This window comes from Symphodus melops (assembly GCF_947650265.1).
Source record: "Symphodus melops genome assembly, chromosome: 8".
NCBI classification, from domain to species: Eukaryota; Metazoa; Chordata; class Actinopteri; order Labriformes; family Labridae; genus Symphodus; species Symphodus melops.
In genome coordinates, this window is record NC_136698.1 from 8,204,699 (window position 1) to 8,231,313 (window position 26,615).

Here is a 26,615-nt window from a genome sequence, read left to right on the forward strand (position 1 = left end):
TATTCCAGACACAGTGTCATCAGTCACCGTGATCACATCATCTAATGTCACAAAATATAAAAACAATAAGATTGAGATTATTTCTGTATCTGTTTAAGCCATAGAATATTTTATTGTCTCTATTAGCGTGGCAGCACACTTTCTGTCTGTGGACTCTGATAAACAAGGCGCTGGTTAAGCCCCACTCCACTTCGTTGTAACTGCCTTAATCCTCTCATTGATTAGAGTTTAATTGGGCCATGTCGTCCTGCAGGCCGTCGTCTGTCAGCATCAAGATCAACCCAGTTAGTATCGACCAAATACGCTAACTTTAAGGATGTTAGCATTGACTGGTAATTATTAGCGTACAGGGGGTAGATCACTATCTGATCAAGTTAGGTGTCATGTGGCATGTTAAGTGTTAAGTGTTGAGCTGCCAGAGTGGATTACTATCTGCCTAACTGAATCCTTGATTCAATCTACACCCATGGATGCTACGACACAAATGCAGACTTTTCTGCCTGAAAGCTACAGAGGGTTTCTTTTTTCATGTTCTCGATGTTATTGGACAAAAAATGATTGTAAAGGCAGATCAGATCAGACCAGAGGAAAAAGTCGGGTGAAGGAAGATTGTCAGTATATGAAATAGATTAATCTCTAAAAGGTAGAATCATCTTCTCACTTGTACTTGCTTTGAGTAAGAAGACATCACATTTTCCAGTTTTGTATTTATTGGAATGTGTTTGATGTATCATATTGTATATCTATCTGACTGTTTGACAACTGAGATGTTATACTGAATTTTGTTCTTCCTTTTTCTTCTTTGAAATCTCTTCAAAGAGATTATCATCTCAATGGAACTGCATAATTTAATAAAATATGACTTCAAACAAAGTAATTTGAAATTCAAAATGACAAGTGGAACAAAATCTTTTAAAGACTTGTAAGTGCTGATTTATCTGAAATGTTTCTCCGCCTCTCCATCTCTTTTTTTCTGCTCCCTCAGGAACAGCTTCCAGACCTGTGGTCCCACTTTCAGGATCTCAACCTGGAGGCACACATGTACGCCTCCCAGTGGTTCCTCACCCTCTTCACTGCCAAGTTCCCCCTTTGCATGGTTTTCCATATCACTGACCTTCTGCTCTGCGAGGTAAAACCTGACTCTCTGCAATAATTTATACTTCGAGCAAAGGGAGGGTGATGTGTTTTACATTCTCCCGGGTACCATAAAAGGGAGAGTTCCTCTAGAAAGATAAAAGGAGTATATTCGAGGTAGAAAATGAGTCAAAGAAAGGTAGTTAAATAACTTCACAGATCACTGGGAAGCTAGGAGAGAGGATGGAAACATCAAAAGGTTGGAGGAAGGTTACATGAAAGGAAAACGGGAAATAGAACAAGGAGGGGGGAGTAGGTTATACAGTAACTTTATATCTTTATATATTTATACAATAGTAGTTTATATATCTTACCAATTTTATCAATAAGTGCTGTTTTGGCTTTCAAGGTTTTATACTATTACTGATTTTATGTTATTAGGACCACCACCGGAATAGTTTTCTTGATGATTTCATCTGATCTGCAGTTGAATGATTTGACATGAAATGAGGATTGAAGATTTAAGCTGATCATTACGACCTTGAGAGTTAAATCAGGTGGCAGTTAAAGTTTCCAGACACACCTGATGAAGCCATAAGGGTAGTTAGAGTGCACTGGGAATGTCTGGCTCAGGCTTTTATCTAGAGCTAGAAACATAAAGCTGTGATTTTATGGTCAATAAACATTGTGTTTGGAGCACACCAACCCAAAGGAAAAGAGGGCCAAGAACAAAGCCTTGAGGGACACCACATCCAGCATGGACCTATGAAGAAAGGCATTACCCAAATTAACAACTCAGAATTAGTCTGAAACATTCTAAGTCGAGAAGAGCAGAAATCAGACACATAATAAAATAAATAAAATAATAACATATAATATATCAAATATATGTCGATACCTAGGGAGGGTATATATTGCATGTTGCTTATGTTGTTCTATAAGTTTAAAACATCACAAGTCAAATGTCCTATTTGTCTTTTGCCATCTTTCCCCTCTATTCCTCTATCACCCTCCCTCTTTCGTCCTCCTATTGGCCCCAGGCAGAACAATTAAAAGTTTTGCAGGTTTCTTTCTTCTCCAATGAGCTGCAAGATAAGAATCTGCGTGTATAACCAGAAACCTCATCTCCTGTACAGCTCCCTGTTGGCTATCCTCTACTTTGCTGTCTCAATCATCTTCTGCAACATATTCATTGTTTCCTTGTCTCTCAAGTGTCTGTTTCCTTGTTTTCTCTTTTTGTCTTTACAATTCTCTCTTACAGTTTTTAAAAAAAAATTCTTCCTTTTTTTCATCTCTGTTTTATTCAGCATTTAAGGAAAAACTTGTGTCTGCAGTATAAACCCAGTAGTCTCTCACATGTTTTTCTGTTTTCTCTGTTTATACAGAAGTCTGTTATTGTTAATAGTCGTTGCCAACTTTTCTTGTTTGTTATTTATTTTTATTTTTAACGCTGTTCATCTTCCTTTCTTCCTGTTGTTTCCTTTGTTCCCTTTGTTTCCTTTCTGCCTTTGGTAACACTGTGAGTAAATACGTCTAAGATAATGACTTTTCACAACACTTCCTAAGTCTGCTGCAGTTTCTCCTTATAGAAGTATACTAACTTTCCTTTGATAATTCATGTTCTCTTTTCCTCTCTCCTTGTTTTAACCCTTGACGATGTTAAGCTATTGGACTTTTTTTTGTCCTGAAATTAAACTGATTCACATGGAGTGAAGATCATCTGTGAGTCACTTGGTTATTGATAACCTTTCAGTTAGCAGGGTTTTTTTAAGTTAAAGGAGGCAAAATCTTAATCAAGGTCTTTGAGTCATTGACTGTATATACATCAAAGATAGACGATGCGACTGAGCGTATATCAGTTATACAAAAGTATATACAAAAGCCACTGACATATTACACTGATGACGTGATTTCGGAAACAGAGTCTTCATAGTAAAGATCGGCTGGTGGAGCTGGTGTATTGATGTACTAACCCTAACACACATTTATATCTTTGAACATCTCACAGGTTGGTACAGTCCACAGCAGAACAGATTCTTGTCTTGATTTTTAGCGGACACTTAAAGAAAATGTAATTACTCCTGTATTAGTGGTTGTCTCTGCCTCTTCTCTGCTTATCTGGCACACTGGGCCACAAAAGTCACATTTATTAGCAGAGCTGTCAATAGCATTCTACAGATACTCCTCTTATGGCATCAAATAAAAAATAGAATCTAAATTTCTGTGACAATTAAACGCTTGGACAAAACTGGGCATGATAAAATCTAACTGTGGTGGCAGAAACCATGTTTGAGAATATATATTTTTTTGACATGCATATAGGTTTTAAAGAGGACATAGTATATCCCTTTTCCATATTTTCAAACAATCCCATGTGGTTTAGATTAAACATCTGTGCTGTGCTTTGATCAAAATATAACATGTATTAAGCACCAAAAGAGGTTTGTTACCCTGTATAAACCAGCTCTCTCAGAACGCTCCATTTTGGTGTGTGCCTCTTTAAATGTTATGAGAACATTTGAGACTGAACATTTTTTTCTGCGTTGTAAACACACGTATTATTTCTGTGGGTCGATAGTCACTCAGGTTACCCAAATAAATGTTCAAGAACACTGTAAAAGGGGATTTTTCATAATATGACCCCTTTAAAGTTTGACCTATGTCCCATCTGTTAACATGGAGAAGAAAGGCCTTATGACCTGTACTGTAGCCAGTCAGTAGGGGGAGCTCTAGATGTTTTGTCTTCACTTTATAGAGTCTTTATTCTCAATCTGCTTGATTTGAAGCTGAGAATTTCTGCACTCATGTTATTTTAAACCACTCCTCTTCAGGCCCAGCTGTCACCCTCTTAGTCATCCTCCTTTTCTGCATGTTTATCTTCTTCTCTTCCATGAATATCTCTCGCTCAGATACTCTAAGATGATCTTTCTTTCTCTCATACACCTTTCATCCTGCTCCTCAGCACAGCGGCACCATCTTGAGGCTTACATGGAAAGAGCTTCCCCTCTCTTTTTTCTCTCTTTTTTTTTAATAGATATTTTTAGCTCTGTGTTGCCATGTGAACTGGTTGTCACTAAGACCAAGTAGATGGGTGTTCCCAAGCAGAGCCGACATCAGCTTTACATTTGTCTCTCTTTCTATGTCAGAATCAGATGCTTTTTATCTGTAAAACATGACGGGGAACATCATGTCCCAGCATTGATGAGCATAAATAAGTGAATACATACAAAACTTCCAAACACAAAAATCTGCTCCATGCTGTCATCAGAGATTTGTATAGAAGCAATATACATCTGATAATTACAAAATATGTAAAGAACAGTTAATTCCCCCCACACTCTTTCACTGTCCCTTTAACTTACGTTGTTCTCAAGAAAAGACATTTCCATCTCTATTCTAGCATGGAAGTTTCATTTGTTCTGCAGTAACCTTTGCATTTAGATTCATTTCAGTAATGATGCATTTTGGGCGCTGCTGACCTTGTGGTTAGTGCGTGCACCCAATGTGCGAAGACTGTGGTCCTCGGGGCTGGCGGTCCGGGTTAGGGTCCGGCTGGTGGCTCCTGTGTTGTTTTCCATTCTGTCTGTCCCCGAGCTCTGACTCTATCCACTGTTCTGTCTCGAATGAAAGGCCCCAAAAGAAACCTTTAAACAATAGTAAAGCTAAACTTAAGCTTTCCTTACTTGATATTTGACTTTCATTAAAATTGTGAATAGTAGAAATAATTGCTACACATCAATTGATGTGATCGAGGAAGACTGTACAGACTCAGCTTTCTTTTCCTTTTGGGAACAAAGTTAACTTAATTTTAAAATATTTTTAATCAATAAATATACAATACAGAGATTTTTTTGATGGTTTACAGTAAAAACAGTTTTTAGCACAGATATTACCTTACCTGGAAAAATATCAAGCTATGGCTTTCATTTGATGTAGATATATTTGTAATCAACAACAATGCAGGCTAAAAGTTTTCTTTTTATGACGTTTGAGTGAGATCAGGGAGTACTTCTGCAGAAAATTATAAACTGACAGTGTGATGATTCTACTGATATTTATCTGATAGCTAACCTTTCTTTGGCCTTGTTTTGCACTTTTAGAATATTTCTGATGTTTAAGTTGTATTTTCTTAGAAGCTTTTACTGTAATATATATCGTAAGCTGCCTGCATGCCAAGCTGTTCCTAAAGCTGTAAATGTTTTAAATTTGCAAAGACTTTTAGAAGATGATTTAGTTTAACCTCTGCTCATGTTTTTATTCACACAGAATTCTCCTCTCTCTTTTCCAGGGTCTCAACATCATCTTCAACGTCGCCCTGGCTCTGCTCAAGGTTAGCACAAACATCTTTTGTGAATTTGTCTGAGGCTAACAGTTTTAATTTTCTCAATTTTAAAATTATTCCTCAAGTCCTAATTTTTTTTATTTGAAATCAATCCAAATTGGTTCATTCTTAATCTACCATTTGACTCAGTAGAAAGGTAATATGTAAACTTTCACATGAAGATAGAAGAGATGGTCATTGATAAGCCGCTTCTTAAAGTTGTGAACTGAGAATAATGAAGAGTTGTTGGCATGTATGCACAGATGAGTTGTAGTGAGTAAAAGGTCTAACATGAGGAGTCGAGGTGTGACAGTTGATGTGTTGGCATTTCTTGCCCTCTAGTGATCAAATCGGAAATTACATCTGAATTGTCCTTAATGACAAATCAGATGAATGTAAAGGCATATAATGTTTAGTATAATGTGCCTGCACTTCGTCCCATTTACGTTTGTTTCTGATTTATGTTTTTGCTATACATATACAGTATATATGTATATGTGTGTATGTATATATATATATATATATATATATATATACACATACACACACATATATAGATATATACTGTATATAAAATTGTTTTACATGTTTTGGGCAGGATAGGAATTGTATTAATTTAGTCCAACTGCTCTCAGCAGATATAATATCTGGTTTCAAACATGCAACTAAAAGTTTCCACACAAGAGGCAATTCTTGTTTCATCAAACTTAAGGCACAGTACATAAGTCACAGACTTACTTACACATAGTTTCTATTTGTTTGACATCAAGTATGATCATTTTATTCATTTTACTTGATGTAATTATTTTGTATGTACAAAAGGAAGAAGAAACATTAATATTTTAACCAAATAAATGTCATTAAATATACCCCAGTCTGTATTTTAAGTATATTCAAATGAATTTTAAGAAAATATATACATTTTATATATTTTATTTTCATTTTATATATACATATATATATATACATTTTAAACATCATTAAAACAAACAATCTTGTTGTGCCATCAGATCTTCTCATGTCAGGAAGCATCTGATATTATCTGCAGTGACATGTCATCTTACATGTTGGTGTCCGGTTGTGTATTGTTGACATTAATTTAGACAGACATTCATTGTAGACGTCATGCTGCACATGGATGAACACTCAGTGATAAGGATTTATGTCATCATGTTTTCAGTTTCTTGGTTAGTTATTAAGGTTATGCTTTATCTCAAATTAATTTCCAGATTTGAGTGTCTCTTTCTGTGGCATTAAAAATACATAAAGACAGTACAATAAAGATCAATAAAAATACAATCAAGACAGTTTTAAGGTTTGATGGTTGAGGTTTAACTTGCAAGGGATAAGGGATTAAATGAACTCAAACTAGGAAGCTTTATTAATTCACAATAGAAGGATCAGTCAGTGTATTAAGCAGAACTCAAGTTGACACAGCGTATTAAACCTAAACAGCAGATCAAACGCTGCAGGCTGAGGAACTCGTGTCTGCGAAAAACTGCCAAACAATTAGACTTTTTTAAAAACATATACAGCCAATTATACAAACGTTAGTTTAGATTTGACTGTCTTAGTATTCCTACAATTTTTCGCACATGTGACCCCGTCTGCACAGTCTTAAAAGCTAGCTTTTGTGATGTCACTCTGACCTGTTTATCAATAAAGAGGTCGAGCTGACCGGCATCTCATGTGGCTAGCACAAAAAAACCCCGAACAACTGCACTTCAAAATGAAACCAAACTTAAGAAATATGTTTGCTGTATCCAAATGGTTTTAAGGTTATCAAGCAAGTGGAAGACCTGATTTAAACCTTTTTTGAATCAATTTTAAATGCTTTTTTTTGTGTGTTGTAAAACCAATACAAATGTACATATTGACTGATATTAGTAATAATATAGAATGGATATAGTTGATATTGTTTCCCTTGTATAGTAATGCAGCTACACTCAGGCCTTCTCTCTAAATAAATCATGGATGGTTAGTTTAAAAAAAAAACAACCTCATGCTCTGTGTTAAAGAAATAATTTATTCCATATGTCAGGGAGAGAAAGATGTGGTGCATGCAATGGTCATGATCGGAGAACAAATGAGGTGAGAGAAGGGAAGAAGGGGCTTCCACAGACCATCTCTCATTGGCCGGGCATGACGGCATTGTCCCCCGAGGCCCCTCCTCCCTCCTACACCCATTCTGCTCTCTCTCCTCCGCTCTCATCACCCCTCCCTCCATCTGAGTACATCTCCCTCCCTCCCTCTCCTGTTTAGCAGCCCCCATCCACATCACAACAGGAGCATATGCTATAGCGTTAGCAATCTGGACTTGGAGGAGAAAAGCTCTGTTTTCTTTTTTTCTTCTTCAATCTCGACCTCCCATGGATGCAAGCTTACATCTCCTTCTCTGCCTCGGTTCCATGTTTTCCCTGCCTTCCACTCCTACCTTCGCCTTTTCCTCTTCTCGGTTGGCTCTCCAACACGCTACCTCTTTCCATCACCACCACCCAGACCTCTACAATGGAGCCGCCCCTGCCAGCCGATAGCTGTTAGCTGTTAGCATCACAAAGAGAAAACAGAGGAGTACAGAGGCAAGGGAGACACAGAGGGTGAGAGAAAAGAGAGAGGAGACAATAGAAGAGAGACACTCTGCGGTACCATTACTCTGCCTCACCCCGGCTGCTGGCCAGGAGCATCACTCCTGAAGGAACAACAATACACACACTCATGCAAACACACATCCATTTAAGCTTTGTTGAGAGGCAGAAGTGACTTTCCATCTGAGGGTGGTGGCTTCCCATCTTAAGATCTCCTGACCGCTACAGACTCTCAGTCTGGCTGCTGCTAATGGAAATCTGCCGGAGTCCATGCTGTTGACCTGACTCTGCTTTTAACGCTCTTTGTTGGATCTGGTTAGACTTCAAATCAGAGGGTTACATCAGTGATGAGGATGAGCAATGAGAGGATACCGTGATATACTTTTTTTTTAAATTTATCCTCGTTCTGCTACAGACTTGGATACTCACCCTGATTTTTATGCATCGCTGACTGGCTTAAATCTGAGTCAACGGGTTCAGCATCCACTCAGCCATAAACCAACAGGAATGCATCATCACCTCCTGAAGGCTGAAAAGGGCCCATTCTAAAAGACCTCATCTCTTCTGCTGCGGCTCAGGCTTAGACCGAGCCTCTTCGGATGAAAGGAATCATACTGTTATCTCAGGCAATTTTCCATTTCAAAGAAAGCTAAACGCCGTGTCAGCTTCATATCAGACTCCACCTCCGGTTTGGAAAAAAAGCAATACAAAACACATCAGCTGCTTTGATGTGACGTCTGGAGCACAGAGCCGCCAGCATTAAGGCCACTCAATTTTGTGGGCCAATGGGGTTTCTGCCTCCGTCTTTGAAATCTAACTGTGAAGGAAAATATTGAAAAAAGGAGGAGTACCGAGGCCCCACGTGTTAAGAAGCTCTGTTGCTAGGCGACAGTGTACTGGATTGGGATTGGTGGAGGAATTAGGCATGGAAAGATGAGAGTGGGCAGTGTGACTGGATTTCAAAGTGCGTCTGGCAGGTAGCTGGAAGACTCGACGTTATGCCTCACGCAGCGTCAATACGTCATTTTCTGACTTTTATTTTGATAGACATTGTTGGAAATTCCAGGCTCTGACAGTGGTACAAGTTTAAGGACGTCTTGTCCACTTGTCCAGATTCCGTGGTGCTTAGATGAACTGGAGCAACCTCAGCATTTCATGCCCTGGATGATTAGTCTGTCTCTGCTGAGTTACTCTATACCTTTTTGGATGTCATCGCTTCTTTCTGACCTCGGGAATTGAAAATCCGACTCCAGTGACTCCACTTGATCTGGTGATTTCTGCTTTTTTTCCCCAAGAAAAATCTGACAAATTGCAGATACAGAATCAGCCGAAAGAAATCTTTACTCGCCTGAGTTTAACACCAACCACCACTTTCTCCTCCAACTCCCAAGAAACCAACTAGTACGTTAGGACGACACACTGGAGTCATCTGCCACCCTGGCCCCGGAGTGGGACCGCCCCTCACCCTCACCCTGCCCCACCCCTCCACCAACTCCTCCACGCTCCCCTCCTCCCTCTCCTCCCCCTGTACCTGCCTTGACGCCGCACCTGCCCCTTCCATCAGTGCGCAGGGCAGTGGAGGATGGAGATGGGACAGTGGAGGAGAGGGCCCACGGCAGTGAGGCTTCAGCCGACTCTTTCTGCAAAGTCATGGGTCTCCTCGGGATGGGTCACAGGCTCTTCGTCCCCAAGCTGCTGGCGGTGAGAGAGGGGGGGAGTATGAAACGGATGCTGGACGAAGTAAAATGAGCACGCAGGGATGATCAGGTTAAGAGTTAAAGAGGAGAGGTTTTTAGTTTGACTCGTGTTAATAATGACAAGAGCTACAGATTAGGACGGAAAGTAAAAAGCAGGAAAACTCTGATTTAAGCCCTGGAGCCTTTCTTGATCGAATCAAGAGGAAATCTCACTAAAGATTTGATTAAGCAGACGTCTGAAAGAGACATTCATCCCTACTACTCCTCTTTCATGCTGCCTTTATGTTAGATTGCATCATCTTTTTTTCATACAGACTTGTTATAATTCAGAGTGTATCAGCTCAAACGTGTTCTATCATGGAACATGTTGATAAGCTTTGCGCGTCTGTGCATTTAGTAACATCTCCTGGATAGACTCTCGTGACAGTTCATTATAATTCCACAAGAGGGTGTCATAGGTTTGTGGGAGGTCAATTTGTTCCGTCGAAAGCATCCTTCTCCTCACCTGTAGTTCAAGAGCGTTAAAGTTGCTTGGTACAAATTCTGCGACAGGGAAGCTCAAGGTGTTTGTGAGTTTCACTGCTTTTAGTCGACGCAAGAGATTTTTTCCTTTCAACTAAAACCACCATCAATGCCATCAATCTCCTTTAACCTGTGTGCTCCAACTATCTTACAAGACAGTTCCATATTTATCTGCTGGATATATCCTGTCTCGTCTTGCAGAAGAGAATGAACAGGCAGGAATAGTTAAGTAAATATAAGAATTGACTTTGATCAAATACAATCAGGAACGTGAGCTTCAGCATCAGATCATGGATAAAATACAAACAGCAGAGTCTGCTGTTGTTATTGAGTGTGCAAATGATACCATGATATCTGCAGCTGACCACATACTCTCTACAAACAGCTGCAGACACTGATAATAACACAAACGATTAAACTGTTACATAAACTTATTTAAGAAGCTGTAGCCTGTCTTATTGTCAGTACGTTCATAGCAGCCCAAGATTTGCTTAATCCACCGATTAATAATGTTCTTCCTCAAAATGAAATCAAGCTGTTGGACTTTACTCTTTGACTCTGAATATTTATGACCGTTTCATGTCTTCCTCCCTGTCCTCCAACCTCCTCATGTCTCGCTCCAGACGTCTAAAGAGGACCTCTTACAGGCGGACTTCGAAGGGGCTCTTAAGTTCTTCAGAGTCCAGCTCCCAAAACGCTACAGAGCAGCAGAAAACGCCCGCAGGCTTATGGATCAGGCCTGCAACATCAAGGTAAAGACTGCTACAAACAAACACGAGGACTTGGTAAACCCCTGAGTCCATTATTTCATATTGGACCTGTTTCTAAAGGTTTCAGTTTCATTTCGAAATTAGATGAAATGCACAAACGGTTCTCGGAGAACTGTGAGAATGTGTTTTGTTCCAAGCAACACATTAAGGAATTCCTATCGTTTTAATTCCCACTGAGACACAAGCACCTTTAACCACAGAGGTCAACAGTGTAGGGGTCTGCAGAGTGACAGGTTAGCTCCTGTTGGGACTGAATGAATTCATGACCTTATTGCAATACGAGCTTCTCTCAACATGGGGACATCCCTGAGTTCTTCACAGAATGTAATGGTTTAACACTTTGAGTTTGTCTCATTTATGATTACTGTTCACTTGTATGGTCACTAATTGGTGCTCAGAGTTTGGCTTACATGTCTATTACTGGCATCCCATGTTACAGAGATATGCTGCCGAGTGAGAAGTATTTAGGTTAGACTGTAACATGTTCTCCTTCGAAATCTCAGTCAAGCCTCGTGTTGCCATTTCTGTGCTGCTGGAAGAAGCTAGCACTGTTTTTCCTGCCAGCCTCTTGTTAATTTTCCTCCTGACGTCGGGGAGCACTGATGTGAGAACACGGTTAGAAATATTCAGGAAAATTCCCTTCAAGCGAGTGGGACAGGAGGGCGACATATTGTTTCCATCCCTGATGTTACCATCTGCAACGTGGCGGGTTATGTATTAGTTTCATTTCACACACACTACACATACACACACACACACACACACACACTACACACACACACACACACACACACACACACACACACACACACACACACACACACACACACACACACGTTATCATCCTCCTACTGACCTTAACAAGGCTGATGGCATGTAGGGAATTTGCTGAGGTCACCAGAGTCAGAAAGCAGTGAACAGTTAATAAGAAAATGTGTGTGTGCGTGTGTGTGTGTGTGTGTGTGTGTGTGTGTGAGGTTGTACGAATGTGTGTGTTTTAGCAGTGTGGTGTGTGTGTGTGAGGAGTTTGTTGTGATAGAGGAAGGAAAGAGTTGAGAGAAAGATGAAACAGATAATCATCCGTCCTCCACCCTTCTGTTTTTTTCTTGCTGAAAACTTGTTATCTATTTCTTTTTTTTCTGTATTTGCGTACAGTTAATATTTCACATTGTAGACATTTTCAGACTTTCCTATCCAAACAAAAGTTTAGGTGAGTAACCAGTTTGTAATGTGGTGTTGTGTTCAAGGACACGTTGGCAGGGTGCATGGCTCTACGTGCCTACATTCCCTCCTGTGTTGAGAGTGTTTGTGTCTTCCTCTGCATACAGGATATCCTGCACTGTGAAACACTCTTTATCTCTGGTGGTTTGGTCGCTTTTGGCACTCCTGCACATTTCTACAAGTGACACTCTCCGGTGTCAAGCCTTGAGCTGGGAGAATGCATAAAACACACTCAACATATCCGTGCTCACCATGCAGGTATAAATGTTGTTGATAGCCTGGCGGTTGTGTCGCGGACTCCGTCTATGAAGGCTAAAGTCCCCGTTGCAGCGGCTGTGGGTTTTAAAAAGACCTCAGCCCTTTGCTGCACGTCGTCCCCACTCTCTCCTCTCAACATTTCCTGTCTCTCTTCAGCTGTCCTATCTAATAAAGGAAAAAAAGCCTAGAAAAAAACTTTTAAAAATGTAAATCATTTTGCATCCAATATGATAGTTTAGGTAGTTTGTGTGATAGCATGAGGATGGACGGAAACAAACTCCTTTTTTTTTTACTCCTTTGCTGTTGCTCAGTTTTTTCCTTAAGCTGACTCATTTATTTGTTTACTCATCTTGTCTCTGAGACAAGCCCACACTGTTGAGTTGTGGTGAAAAAAAACACACACACTAACTGTCAAAGTGTTGAATTCGGTGAGTCTAATTGGGTCTTTAACTTGTATTATTTCCTGTTCAGCTCATAAATAGGATCACGCACATGTTGTCAGACATGATGAAAATTAAATTCTCTTTCTTGGACTGTTGCTTACAACTGCTTTATATTTCAGACTTGTTGGAAGAATGGACTGCAGCAGTTAACAGAACTTAAACATTCAACTCAAATACAGCAGTCTAATAACCAGAGTTAACACTCAAACACAGACATTTGTCTGAGCTTCATGTTTTCTGTTCGAAAGAATCGTGTTTCTGCTGTCAGGACTTCACATCCAACTCTCTTTTCATGTTTAAAATAGAATATTCCCAGTGGATAGAAGAAATATCAAGCAAGTCCGTCGCAGGGAGAGAGATAAAAACAAGACTTCAGAGTGAAGAGAAGGAGTAACAGAAAAAAAAAGTACTCCTCTTTTTACTTCTCACTTTTTGTCACTGACCCTTAGACTCAAGGTTTGGACAATATTTAGTACTCATGACATATTAGTGCCATAAAAATATGTTTTATCAGTCGAAAATAACTATATTTCTTATAGTTGTTTTATTGAACTAAGATTTCACACACTTTTCTAGCAGCAGCCCACTTGTTTATTGCCTTGTGGTAACGTACCTGTAACATTTCCTTTGTACTGCAGCACTTCAGGCTTCAGAGACACAAACTGGAACAACCGTAGTTTAGTTTGTATTTCAGTCTAAATAATCCAAAGCTTTCAAACTTTCAATGATATAAAGACATGTGTTTCAGAAGTTAGGTCCTGTCCTCTCTTGGTATTTTCTATTGGGAAATGCTTTTAACACTGAATATTTGGAGAGCTTCATAGTGTTTTTACTAATTGTATCCCCACATCCAACACATAACTTAAAGCTCCTTCAAGCCACATACACACTCTGTTTCCATCAAGTGACTTTAGTGGACTGAGAGACTTTCCGTGCTGTGCGGTGTCTTAGGGCTATTAATAGTCATCTCTGAAGCTCACTTTGGTACAAACATGAATGTATTGTGGAGTTAAGTGATGAAGCTGATTCTGAAAACTTTTCGATTCACTTTCTACCCGTTCAGCTTTGATTAAGGTCATCAGTATACAGCACTGGTCTTGCAGGAGCTTCAGAAGAGCTGCACTGTCATCAGAGAGAAAGTGAAAACCATCCCGTTTGAGCCACTTTATGTTCTGTTAACCCCCCTTTTTACATATTTCTCTCCACCAACGTCTAAATCCGATCAGCAGAACTCCATAAGCTGCTTAAGACATCGAAAGAATTCACTGGCACCTTGGCTTGATGAACACAACGGGCAGTAGTGTGGCTTAGCCTTTCTGGGGATTATGGGAAGAATTTGAATTTCTCTGCCTTCTTAAACACCCGCTGGACCGCAGCTGGAGTGATGACTTTTCAGGAGAGAAAATGCTGTATATTCATTCGCTGCTCAAGGTTTGACTGATTAATCCGTTTTCTAGTAAATCCTTCCAACAGGAAAGCTTAAAAAGAGAGAAGCGAGACATGAGAGTAAAAGGCGTAACACACAGAGTAGTTTATTGGCATGAAAGATTTACATGTAGGGGCCAGATCCACAGAAGGATTGCGCTGCTTTTGAGTGTGCGAAACCTGTGCAAGTGAGAGAAAAACAAAGTGTGGAATCCACAAAGCATGCGGAAAACTTGAAATATGCACAAACAGCACTGCAAGAACGCAGTGTCCTCGCTTGCATCTATGTACAATAGGTAATATTTAGGTTCAAAGCCGTTTTCTTATTAACTGAACTACAAGTCAAGACAGCAATTGTAACACAAAAACGTGTGGGATAAATGCTAAATATGATTATGACACTTAAAGACCACACCTGCTTGCTTTTTTTTAAAGTTGGTTGAATATGAAGTTTAAAGGCATCATTTTCGAAAACTAGCATGATTTTGAAAGTAGCATCCTCTTCGTTCTCCGTGTATTCACTCACCCCCTCCCCTCTGTGCTCCCTCAAAAGCCACGCCCCTCACTTACACGCACTCGCGCCATTGGTCCAGAAGTGGATTTCAGCTCATGCTTTGAGTGTGGGCTCGTGCATACATGGTGTAGAGAGGCTTGATTGGTTTTTAAAAAACGAAACGTCAATCTGAGATTGGTCGAAGTTTTTACAGGTTTACAGCTGCTACAAATGACGGATTTTCGTCGTTGCTTTTTCAGAGCACATAAGATCTTAATTACTATCAGGATATAAAGACAATTTCAACCATTAACTTAAAAAGTAAATCTGGAGGAAATTACCTACCTTACCTTTAAGTTCAGTGAACACAAAAGATTTGATTTTGGTACGTTCCTTCTTCCTTTTTGTTGAGCAGGAAAACATCTTCAGTCAGCAGTTGTTGCTACATTATTTATAAGCATGTTGTTTTATTTATACATGACTTACATTATTTATATTAAGTTTATTTAATTATTCATTGTCCTCACTTGCTCAGTCTTTGCATTCACCTACAATTCATGCTATTTGGAGTTTCTCTCTGCTACCCCTACTTGTGTTTGGAAAGCAGCTGCTCATTAGAGGCAGAGACATTTTCATGTAAAGATCTGACATACAGATTATGCAAACATTGCTATATTGTTGTCATTATAATGTCTCCTGTAAATGTTCCCCTCACACACAGTCCCGCTGCATTTACTGCATAATTGCTGCAAGGCTCAGACAACTTTTAAAATCAGATTTGCAGAGTCAAAACTGGAGGCGGACAGTTTACGCTGGGTCACAGATATTTTGAGATCATTCTTTTTCTCTGCTTCAGCAAAAACATATTTCTCTGTTTTGTGAGTAAGAATTCGACAATTCGCCTTTACGACAGAGACAGAAAGAGAAACCTTGAAAGACAGAGACAACAGAGTGAACACGTCATAGATGTTTGTATGTTTTCCAAAATGAAGAGGAAAAGGGAGGGGTCTGTTGCCATGACAATAGTGAGGTTGTCAGGTAGTTTACGTGGAGGGGTCCCTTGTGAGTTTCTTGAATCAGGCATCATCCAGGACAGCCTTTCACTTCTTACATTTTATTGTTGAAACAATGTGCAACTATGATGAAAAGTCACTGTGGCTGTTCTGACAACTTCCTGCCTGTCTCTCTTAACCTCAAACACACACACGCACACAACCACGCACAAATACACACACAAATAGAAGCACAAAGTGTAGATGTGAAAACAAGCTTTTTATCTTTATTTTTACCGCAGAAGGAAACAGAAAAAAAGCAAGCTAGAGAAAACAGGAGGAGGGAGAGAGAGGCAGAAATGAGACCGAGAGAAAGGAGGAGGAACTTACTCAGTGGAGAGGAAGAAAACGCAAACTCATCCTCCTTTGTCGCACACTTCTTGCATTACAGAGAGGGAGAGAGAAGGAGAAACAAACAGGTGTGTTGTACTGCCTCCCCCTCTCCCCTCCTCTTTCTCCTCCTCCTCCCCTACTGCCCCTCCTCCTCTCAGTGGGCGGGGCTAAGCTCCTGAGGGACTCTTCAAAGCAGCCAGTCACCTCCTCCACACTCAGAGAGAAACAAAACCTGTCAGCTGCACGCTTCTCTTGTTCCTTCTTCTTCATCATCTCTTCCTCCTTGCTGCCGGGGGGGGGGGGGCACGAGGAGAGTCAGGATGATGCAGGAGGTGTCCATCATGGTGGCGTACGACGCTCACGTAGTGGACCGACCGGGTGAGGAGGACACCCTGACTCGCTTGGTCGCCCACTCTAGACCCCTCAGAGCTCTCAGACCGGTGGTAGGTCTGCTCTCGTGTCAGTTTCTTCCTTTTTTGCCTTTGATGACTTTGCTTTCTTTCTTGTTTTCTCTTTCATCCCTTTGTTTTCCTGGAGGCGTATTTGTTATAGTCCTTCCTAAATTTGGTGGAGGTTATTACTCACTATTTTTCCTGTTACACTGAGTTTTTTTCTTGTATAGTAGATTCACCTGTCTTTTTTCGTACTTTATTTCATCTGATGTGAATGCTTCTTAATCTGTGCTCTCTTTTCACTGAGGCGTTTTCTTTGAATGTGTCAGAAACTTAATCATAAGATATCGATTTTGCAGTTACTACACGTCTCTTTCCACAGGGTGCTTGACACACTCGTGTGTGAATGTGTAGGTGTGTGCTGTATTCTTTTCGAAAGAGTTTCTCATGTTTGAGGTTTCACGTTTGCAGCAGTCAGTTTTCTTCAATTAGTGCTATCAATTTGGAATCAATGGGGACCTTGTGAGTTTGTATGTGTAGTTGTAGTTATGCCTTTCCCACACATGGTTAATTTAATTCATCGACCTCGTTTTCCCTGTGATGTCCACATGGTTTGCCCTGATTTTAATATTCAAACTCTGTGACTGCCACTTTATGTAAGAGCAGCCACCCTTTGACACACACACACACACACACACAAACACACACACACACACACACACACACACACACACACACACACTCTGATAGCATTTTAGCCGCTATGACACTTCAGTGTGTGATCTCATCTTGGACATTTGGGACTAATTCCATTTTCTATTGCAGGGATTCAGGTCAGGGATCTAAAAGTGGTCGTGGTATCATTTCCAACGGCATAAAATAACTTTCATCTCCTTAAATGAATCACAGTAACCTCCCTGTCCGACACTGTTCTTTTATATTCACACTTAAAGTTAAAAAAAAAAGAGACGAGTACAGTAAGAGGGTGCATCAGCAGGTTGTAGTGTATGAGGAACCATGTGCCGTTTGAAGTGACCTTGAGCAAGATGCTGAGCCACACTCAAGTCCACTCGTTGTAAAAGCGGGTTTGAAGTTTGAAAAAGGATTTTTTTTCATTAGTCAGTGGAGTTGAAGTGTTCCACATGGGGGAAGTCACTGGGAATATTTGATGTTGTGATAATATTCTAATCTGAATATATTTATCACATCGTTGACCAGAGATTGTTGACCTGAAAACTTCAGCCATGTCAGTAACTGCATACTTTCATCTAATTCTTGCTAAGTATGACATCACATTGAGGAGGTTGTGAGCTCTGAAGTCATATTTTGAAACTTTATGGATGTGAGAAATGACTGGATGTTTAATTCAATTCAAACAACTCAATTAATCCTTCTTAGGGCAATAGGTTTAAAGCAGCTTGTTTACTAGTTTGGTCATTATTTTGAAGCACGATCGACAAGCCCACTTGTCATACTTAATTGCTCCACAATGCAGTGCAGCTCTGCAGACTATGCATTGGCAGCCAACCAATAAGTGAAATAAAAGTAATTGTCCTGTAATACATTAGATATCTGGCCTGTATCAGTACGTATACAGTGTTGTCAAATTCTATATTTGACAGCTGTGCTGGCCTTCTGCTAGCTTATTCAACTGCAGGAACTCTGAATCTGAATGGAAGATTTTGATGATGATGCTGAAGTCAGGTTCGTTGGCAGTGCATTATCTGTTTGTGGATGTAGTAGGATGTATGATTCGGTTTCTGACACAACCTTTGTACTAAAAATGATTTTCTATTGATATCTGTGTCACATGGGTTTCGCCGCTGTCCCTCCGCTTACAGGAGGTCCTGTGTTTGTTACAGTTGAGTTATTAAATTGCCCCAAAAAAAATTCACCAAAAATACAACAACATTTTTTTAAACGCAACACATCTTGTGAACTCTCATTATTTAGAATGACATTTTTCAAAGAACAAACCATGAGGAAATTGTTGTCGTGTGTCTATTGAGAATTATTTTTTAAACGCTCTCAAAAGATCTGGCAGCACAAATATGTCTGAACCCCTCGACTGTCCAAACACTCTTTATCTACAAAAAGGATGATTTCAAAGTTTAATTGCAATAGTGTTGAATTGAATTAACTTTCTGTCATTGTTACAATCATTTGAAGGCTTTTTAAGTGGAAGAAGAGAAGAGACCCCGCTTGGCAGACACTGTTTCAAACCATTGGCACAGCTTGAAATACTAGATTTCAGCAGCTTTGTTGGGCTCTCTGTGAACTTTCCTGTAAAAGGGTTGGTAACTTTTTATGTTGTTGACATGAAGATTGTCACTTACTGTTAGGAGTAGTTCTTCTGACTGTTGGTCAATGAGCGTATTATCTACGTGTTAAACACAAAATATCATCGTAAAGGGCAGCAGTGTCCCTGAAGAATGAATCATCTCATAAAGTAAGTGATTATCAGAGAGTTTGGAACATGTTTATACTGAACATGTCTCAAACTGAAGTGGGGAGCATATCAAGATGTTGTTTTCTAATAGGAAGTTGTTTGAGTCTTTTGTGATGTTGATGCTGTTTTGGTTCTGTATGTTTGACTAAAGGCCGAGCCTCTTGCAGGTAGACACAGCCCAGTTTGGCGTTACATTTCCTGACACAGTCCCGCCGCAGTCTTTGTGTGTTTTAGGGGTGTTGGAGAGCGGGGGGGTTGTATAATCAGTCACTACAGTTAGTGTTGCCATTATTTCTTTTTGAATATTAGCTCACACAGAACAATTAGATTCTTCTGTGTCTGTGATGAAAAATACAGAATAATGTTTTTCAGATCTGACCACAAAACACAAAACCATAATGTGTAATGCAGTTTAGCAATAAGTTAATATTTCTATCTCAAGTTGTTTGTTTTGTCAGAACAGCATGTTGGTGAAGAACCTGGTTCAAACCCCGACATGCTTAAGCGCTCTTGAGCCAAATACTGAATCTTAACCAGCTGCCGTTTGCCAGCTGACCCTGATCCCCAAAATCTGCTTCTCTCAACCAATCAGGGTTTAGTGTGATGACTAAGTCTTTGTATTCATTTAGTGTAACTACCTCCTTTTTTTTAAGAGCGAGAATATTAGGCCCAGAGAGAGTTCAGGCAGAGAAAGAGAAACTACACCAAGTAGAAGGAAGAGGAAAAATAAAATAATGAAAGTATTAAAAGGGATCTTTTTCTGCCTGTAAGGGAACACCACGTTCAATTTGTCTGCATTGTCTTGTTACAATGACACTATTATTAACAGAGACCAGGCTGCTCTTTCTTCCCACAGAGATAACAACAGAATGAGTCTGAGTGTGGTTATCAGCTCGGGGATTGTGTGTCAGATAAATTACAGCTTTACGTCCATTCAGCTCGTGGAGATGAAGGGTGAAGTCACAGGTCAATGGGACGGTAAAGAGGGTGGCCGTTCAGCGTCCTTCATGTTGTGCTTATTAAAGTTCCTCTCTGTAAGGATGTTTTAGCTGGTGATGAAACAGACTGAAATGAGTACTGATGCGTCTGTGTGACCTTCAAAAGCAGACAAAACCATCAGCAAGATGATTTAATACGACACACACACACACACACACACACACACACACACATACACACACACACACACACACACATACACACACATGCCCGTCTCAGAGGACAGGTCACGTGGCTGAGACTGACCTGGAATCCCCAGCCCTAACGGTTGGCGCTATGGCAACGCTGTTACCACACAGGAGATATTACATTACCACCCACCTGAAGGGCTCACACACAACCAGATTTCACTTCATTATCACTTAGTCAATAGTGTCGCCTCATACTTCACTGCTGTATGCTGATGTTTTTGAATGGTTTCCACTTTATAGCTTTTTAAAAATTACAGTTATTTTGCAGTATTTCATGTGTAACAGCAGTCACATGACCTTTTAGCTCTCAGCATATTTGAAAGTGAATGAAGTTACAGTCAAAATATAATTGCATAATTGTTGGCACACTAACTGAATTTCCTGTATTTTGGGAAACATTTAGTGTGCTATTATCATACAGACTGTGCCTAACTCGATCAAAAACACAGAAGGAAGACATTTTGAGGTTATAATTTTTTCGAATGTGGTCCTGAGATGAACAATATCTAAGAAGGGCTTCAGGGAACTTAATGGAACTCTTTGTGTCCATCCAGACCACAAGTGAAGATCCCAGGTTCAAAACAGAAACTGACTGATTTATCCAGTTAGGTTGTTTGAAGTTAGTTATCAAGACTAGTTGTAGATCACTGAGGCAGCGCAACATTCATTAGGAATAAACTGAAGAAATAAATCTAGGTTGAAACACATTTTTCTGAAACTTAAATTACACAAATGTTTATAATTAAAGCATTTTAATCCACAGAAGTGTCTGTCCTCTGAGTGTTGTTGTAAATGTAGCAGGCTTCTAGTCCAACCCTCCAAATTAAATCTTCAAAACAAACCTTAAAGCTCCTGTGAGGAGGTTTTTTTTGCTGGTCATGAAATGTGTAACTGATGAAACAAAACAAAAAAACCCATCAATGACTCGATTTTTAATTTCCATATACCGTAGTTATTTTACATGCTTTTTCCCTACACATCACTAAGACGTAAGAGATACCTCTTTGTCCACAGGGGGGCGCCAACAGTGACGCGCTGTGTATCCTAAAAGATGTGTTTATCTGTGTGTGCAGCTCCTTCTTTTTTTTTTTCCTCCATCAATTGTTCCTTAGTACATTTTTAACATGCTGAGCTACACATCTGTATTAATGAAAGTGAATGAAAGTAGCATCACAGTCGGCTAAAGTTTGAGTCTCGTTAGCTGTCATTCACAAATGGCAGAGTTCAGACCGCTTCAGTAACACAAATTGTTGACTTAGAATAATTGAGAATATTTTTCTTGGCTGATTCTGACAAATCTACTTTTGAGTGCGTCGTTGGTTATCTCTGTAATGTGGGTGTTTTTACGTCGTATGTGTGAAAATCAAATATAAAGAACCACATAAGGAGACACGTAATGGTTCCAAACATAAAGGGCAGATAATGAAATACAAAGCAGAAACTGTGCATTGCAAACCACAAAACCACATTTATCAGCAGCAGTGTTCAGAATTAGTCAGTTTTTACTTTTATTAAAGGGTATTTATTTATGTCTGGTCTACATTTTTTAGACTTTTCACTGTTGATTTTACAGCTGAAGTTTGTTTTACAGATAAAAAAAATCCACATGTGACGAGATGATGCAGTACCTTGATTTATTTTTTAACATATCCTATCAAATATAAACTGTAGTTTTAACGTATAAGAGATAAATGGGTGTTGTTGTTTAAACCTGGTGCTCGTTCTTTTGAAAATGACTTTTATTCTCTACCTGTTGACATTAGTGCTGAGAAAAAAACAATGTTAGATAATCAGAGCCAGATTGGAGAAATCTGAGAAGAAACTCGATGTAATCTCTTTGACATTTCTCATCTCAGTGTCTAAAGCATTTCTAATACATGATCTCACTCTCCCCCTCACTATGGGCTCTGTCGGGACGTTACCAGGCAGCCTCGGGCACATTAAAGTTACATTAAGAATGTCAACATTTGTTTGTTTTTTTCTTTAGGTTCCAACCAAGAAGCTGAAGAAGTTTGAGAAGGAATATCAGACACTGAGGGAGAGCCAGCTGCAACAAGAAGACCCCATTGACCGATACCAGGTAGGACGTTGTTTCTTTGATATGAGACGCACACTCATCAAGGATGAAGAGATCTGACATGTGTAACATTCCCCAGGTGGGGAGGCTAACTGTGCCCAGCCCATTGTGCCCAGCCCACATGATGTACAAACTGAAATGGTTTTATATGTGGGTTGAAAATCAACTTCTCTGAGTGTGTTCAGTCTTTGAGGCCCTTTGAAGACTTTATAAGATTGTGATCAAGAGTCGTTTTGTTGTAGTTTAGAAGGCATCATTCGACACACCACTGCCTTTTCTTTTTTTTTTTTTGGTAAAAATATCTGTTAGAATGAACCAGGTTTCTAAAATTAGAAATCTCCCGTGAATACAACACTGTTTTGTCATCCGTACCTTCGACATCTTCGACATTTATTTTTGGGCTAAGCTGCGTCTGTTTTGTCAGAGAATGAAAACAGGACAAGGGATTCAAATTCAGAGATATAGAAAAGCTCAAAGTGTCATAGGACAACATCTCTATTCCTCTCTCTCTCTTCTACCAGGAGTTCTCTCCTTTCTTGTTTATACTAAATCAACTTATTCAACTGCCTTGCTTAAGGACGTTTTAAACCAGCACACAAGCTGCCTTGATTACAGTTTAATGTCATAAGGAACTTTAAGCTGCTCCTTGTGTTGCATATAGAGACCTGGCATTTTGCAACAAGCCGTTTTAGAGTAAACAAGTTGTGAAGCACCAGCCTAGTACTTTATGTTTGTGCTTTCTGGACAGTCAAAACCTCTTGTTTTTCATTTTTAATCTTAATGCAGCTCCCAAAGTTTAACAAATGGAATAATGACTATAAAAGATTTTCTTCCTAGCCTGTAGCTTGAAAACATTGTTTTTAATCTCTTCATAAGGCTTCATCGATTTATGAAGAGATGAAAAAGAATCCCTGTTCCCTATCACATGATTGTTCATGTTTTCTTGTAATGACTTGCTGGAAACATCTCCCACATCTTGACCCTCACCATCACGACGTTCTTAGTTGTTGTTGTTTTTAAATTGACGTCGCATTTCAAGTGGATTCTTTGTTCCAGACGACTTTTGAACTAAATTTTGGATGTAAACAAGGGACGGCTTTGTGAGACAAAATCAATACTTATTTGGCCTGACTGGATGAAATCGGCTGAGTTTCTTGGTTAGTGGTCATTCTCCAAATGTTTCTCACGCAGCCAAATGATCAATCACTCATCCAAAACAACGAACCAATTTCAGCTTCGCTGCACTTCTCCTTTTCTCCAATATCAGAAAACTGTTACCAGAAGAGTAAATCTGAGAGCAAGAAATAGAACACTTCATGAGTCTGGTGCAAAATAAGTCGCGGTAATATCAAACATTCAGGTGAAAAGTGAAGAAACACAACCGGAGCTAACAAGCAAAACTGTCATCTCTGAACATGAGGGACATGTTGGTGTATGCAGAGAGGCTGTTGGCTCTGCAGAGGAGGAAGGAAGACTGTTTCTGCCGATAAGATGTTGGACTAGAGCCAATATCTCTACAGTGAAAAGACTCGTATACACAACAACAAGACAGAGCAGGACACTTACAGCTGGTAAATTAGCACAGGGGCTTATTTTTGTAGGGGGATTGTAGTTACTTCATGCTAACCTTAAGTCAAGGATTCTACATTTAAAGACAATTTAAGCTCCAGGTTCAGGTATGTAGTAATTGTTTTGTTATGTTTGGGGTGTGAGTTTGTGTTTGTCTTTGCTTTTTTAATCCAGCTCTACTTTATTACCTTTTTTTTTAATGTGGTGGTTTTTAATGTTTACGTTACTGCAAACGAAAAAGAGGACAAAGTTAGGGGGGAGAGAGTGAAGGAAGTGTCGGACAGGGGAGAGAATCTCCTGTCAGGATCGTGTGTCAGAGTTGAGTCTGTGCTGCCGGAGGCTCTGTGTGAAGACTCTTTACTGACTGTGGCACGGTAACAAAGCTCCTTATTATGAGATGCTTTTTGCTCTTACACTCATGGCTTTTAAAATTCTTACTATACGCTGAAGATGTACGTGTGTTTATGTATTTTCTCTTTGGTTTCAGTGGATGACTTTTTTTCTCAAGATATAAAAAGATAAGCTAAGCGAAAGATTGAAAAGAATCTCCCAGTCACTCTTTCCTCTGTTTGCTCAAATTAACTGCAAGTCACTTCTGTGCTAACAGGAAGAGATGAGTTTAACCTGAGGAGCGGCACAAGCTGTCTCTCGGGCACGTTCCTCTGGGTGTTTAGACTGTTTGTCTTTGAGTCATAAAGAAAAGCCAGCCTTAAGCTTCAGTTATACCATGTGTCGCGTCTGTGTTTGTGCCTTAGCTTCATTAGGGATAGAAAAGGTCTCTCATTGTGAAAGTGACAGGATATCAGGGTCAGGTGACCACTTGAAGACGTGACAAAAGTTTAGTCGCACTCAGGCATGGCGGTCATGTGAGACTGTGAACAGGCAGGCCAGTAATCATGAGACTCCACTAAGGGTCTGCAACGGGGAGGTGGGACAATGTGTGGTGTTGTGTGTTCCTGTTTAAGACTACTTTCATAGGACCAGTTCACTGAGGACCATTTGTCCAAATGGGGAACAAATATCAGCCTTCCTGTCAGTTTTTCATTCTTGATAGCCAAATGGTTACCTACTAGAAATGACTGTTATCAAAGACCATTACATATTAATTTGATTCAAATCTACCACATGACTGTAATTTAAATAGTTTAAAATATTTGAGAGATTATGAAGTTAAATAAAAAATATTCTTTATTAAAAAAGTCTCTTTCATGCGCTCTGTAGCTGTTGATAGTATTTAAAATACTTGTGTAATTCCATGATGTGATGGAAACATGACAGATTTGAGACTTTTATGCGTTCAGTGTTCACACCATTACAACCCTCACGGTTAAACAGCAGTACCTGCTGTCACTGGTTGGTCTCAATTCTGTGTTCTGTCAGCCTCCTTATAGACGCTGTCCAATCAGAGAATTAAAAAGACGCCTGTTCTGTTGCCTTCTTTTTCTTTTTAAAAACATTTGTGTAAAGTAAATAGTGGTCTGAATTATTAAAAGTGTCCAGAAAAAGAATCAATAAATAAAGTAGATCATGTGTAGTGTGAGGTTGTCTCCTCTCCTAAAGATGTGAACGGTTTCAGTATTCACACATCACACTCTGTTGTCAGGTGAAACCCAGAAATCACTTTTCTAATTTCAAAACAGGCTCTTTTCAATAACCAAACTCTGTGTGTGTGTGTGTGTGTGTGTGTGTGTGTGTGCGTGTGCGTGTGCGTGTGTGTGTGTGTGTGCTTGAATGCGCGTATGTGTGTGTGTGTGTGTGTGTGCGTGTGCGTGTGCGTGTGTGTTCTCTAGAGGGAGAACCGTCGTCTTCAGGAGGCCAGCATGCGGCTGGAACAGGAGAACGATGACTTGGCCCATGAGCTGGTCACCAGTAAGATCGCCCTCCGTAACGACCTTGACCAGGTAACGCAGGAGATTCATGGATGTATTGACTCGTGATCATTTCATAATAAAGCAAAATAAGAATCTCATGCTTACACTTTCCAATAGAAAACCTTCACGCTAGATGTTTCAGACATTGAACTAATTCAAGCGCTCTTGTAGAGGTGCTCATGATGACCTCACTGAGCACTTCTAATGTCTATGTTCCAGTTTGCTCGGTCAGCATTAAATTCCTTACTTTTGATTGGTAACCCTGATGTTGCTTGGTGTGATTGTGTACTGTGTGGAAACTGTGCTGCTCCAGTTGCAGATTCAGTGTTCATGAAGAGTCTCTGTGTTGCTTGTTTTTTTCTGTCTTCATGGACTTAGGCTGAAGACAAGGCCGATGTTTTGAACAAAGAGCTGCTGAGCACCAAGCAGCGTCTTGTGGAGACGGAGGAGGAAAAAAGGCGACAGGAGGAGGAGACCGCTCAGGTAACACCTGCCTGTGAATGAAACACGTGAAGAGTATGTTTGCAAAGACATTTTATCACTCTGAGACGTACGCATGTGGAACCGTTCTGGAACGGCGTTGTGCCTGGTAAGCTCATTAATGTTTAAATCAGCGTGTTTATTTCCTTTTTTTTTGTGACTCCTCCAGCTGAAAGAAGTGTTCAGGAGGGAGCTGGAAAAAGCCGAGCTGGAGATCAAGAAAACCACAGCCATCATAGCTGAATACAAACAGGTTTGACGTTTTTCATAACTTTCATAAAAATGAGGGGAAATAACCTCATCAGCCAACAGCTCTTTAACAGTCAGGAAAACAAGCAATCTTCAAAATCCAGCCATATATCAAACAGTACCAGTATATCTTCTTCTCTAAAT

At 39.9% G+C, this 26,615-nt stretch overlaps 1 protein-coding gene across 4 annotated transcripts in view; it reads left to right on the forward strand.

Moving 5' to 3' along the window:
- rabgap1l (RAB GTPase activating protein 1-like) overlaps positions 1-26,615 on the forward strand; it is a 97,960-nt gene that overhangs the window by 66,714 nt on the left and 4,631 nt on the right. For 2 of the 4 annotated variants that reach the window (XM_079349785.1, XM_079349786.1), the window contains 7 exons: positions 986-1,129; positions 5,363-5,404; positions 10,823-10,951; positions 22,213-22,305; positions 25,662-25,772; positions 26,121-26,225; positions 26,392-26,475. In XM_079349785.1, coding sequence (XP_079205911.1) covers positions 986-1,129; positions 5,363-5,404; positions 10,823-10,951; positions 22,213-22,305; positions 25,662-25,772; positions 26,121-26,225; positions 26,392-26,475 — 708 coding nt within the window. Of the gene's footprint in view, positions 1-985; positions 1,130-5,362; positions 5,405-7,433; positions 9,682-10,822; positions 10,952-15,605; positions 16,638-22,212; positions 22,306-25,661; positions 25,773-26,120; positions 26,226-26,391; positions 26,476-26,615 lie in introns of those variants that run through there. The other 2 variants (XM_079349787.1, XM_079349788.1) reach the window with 2 other exon arrangements.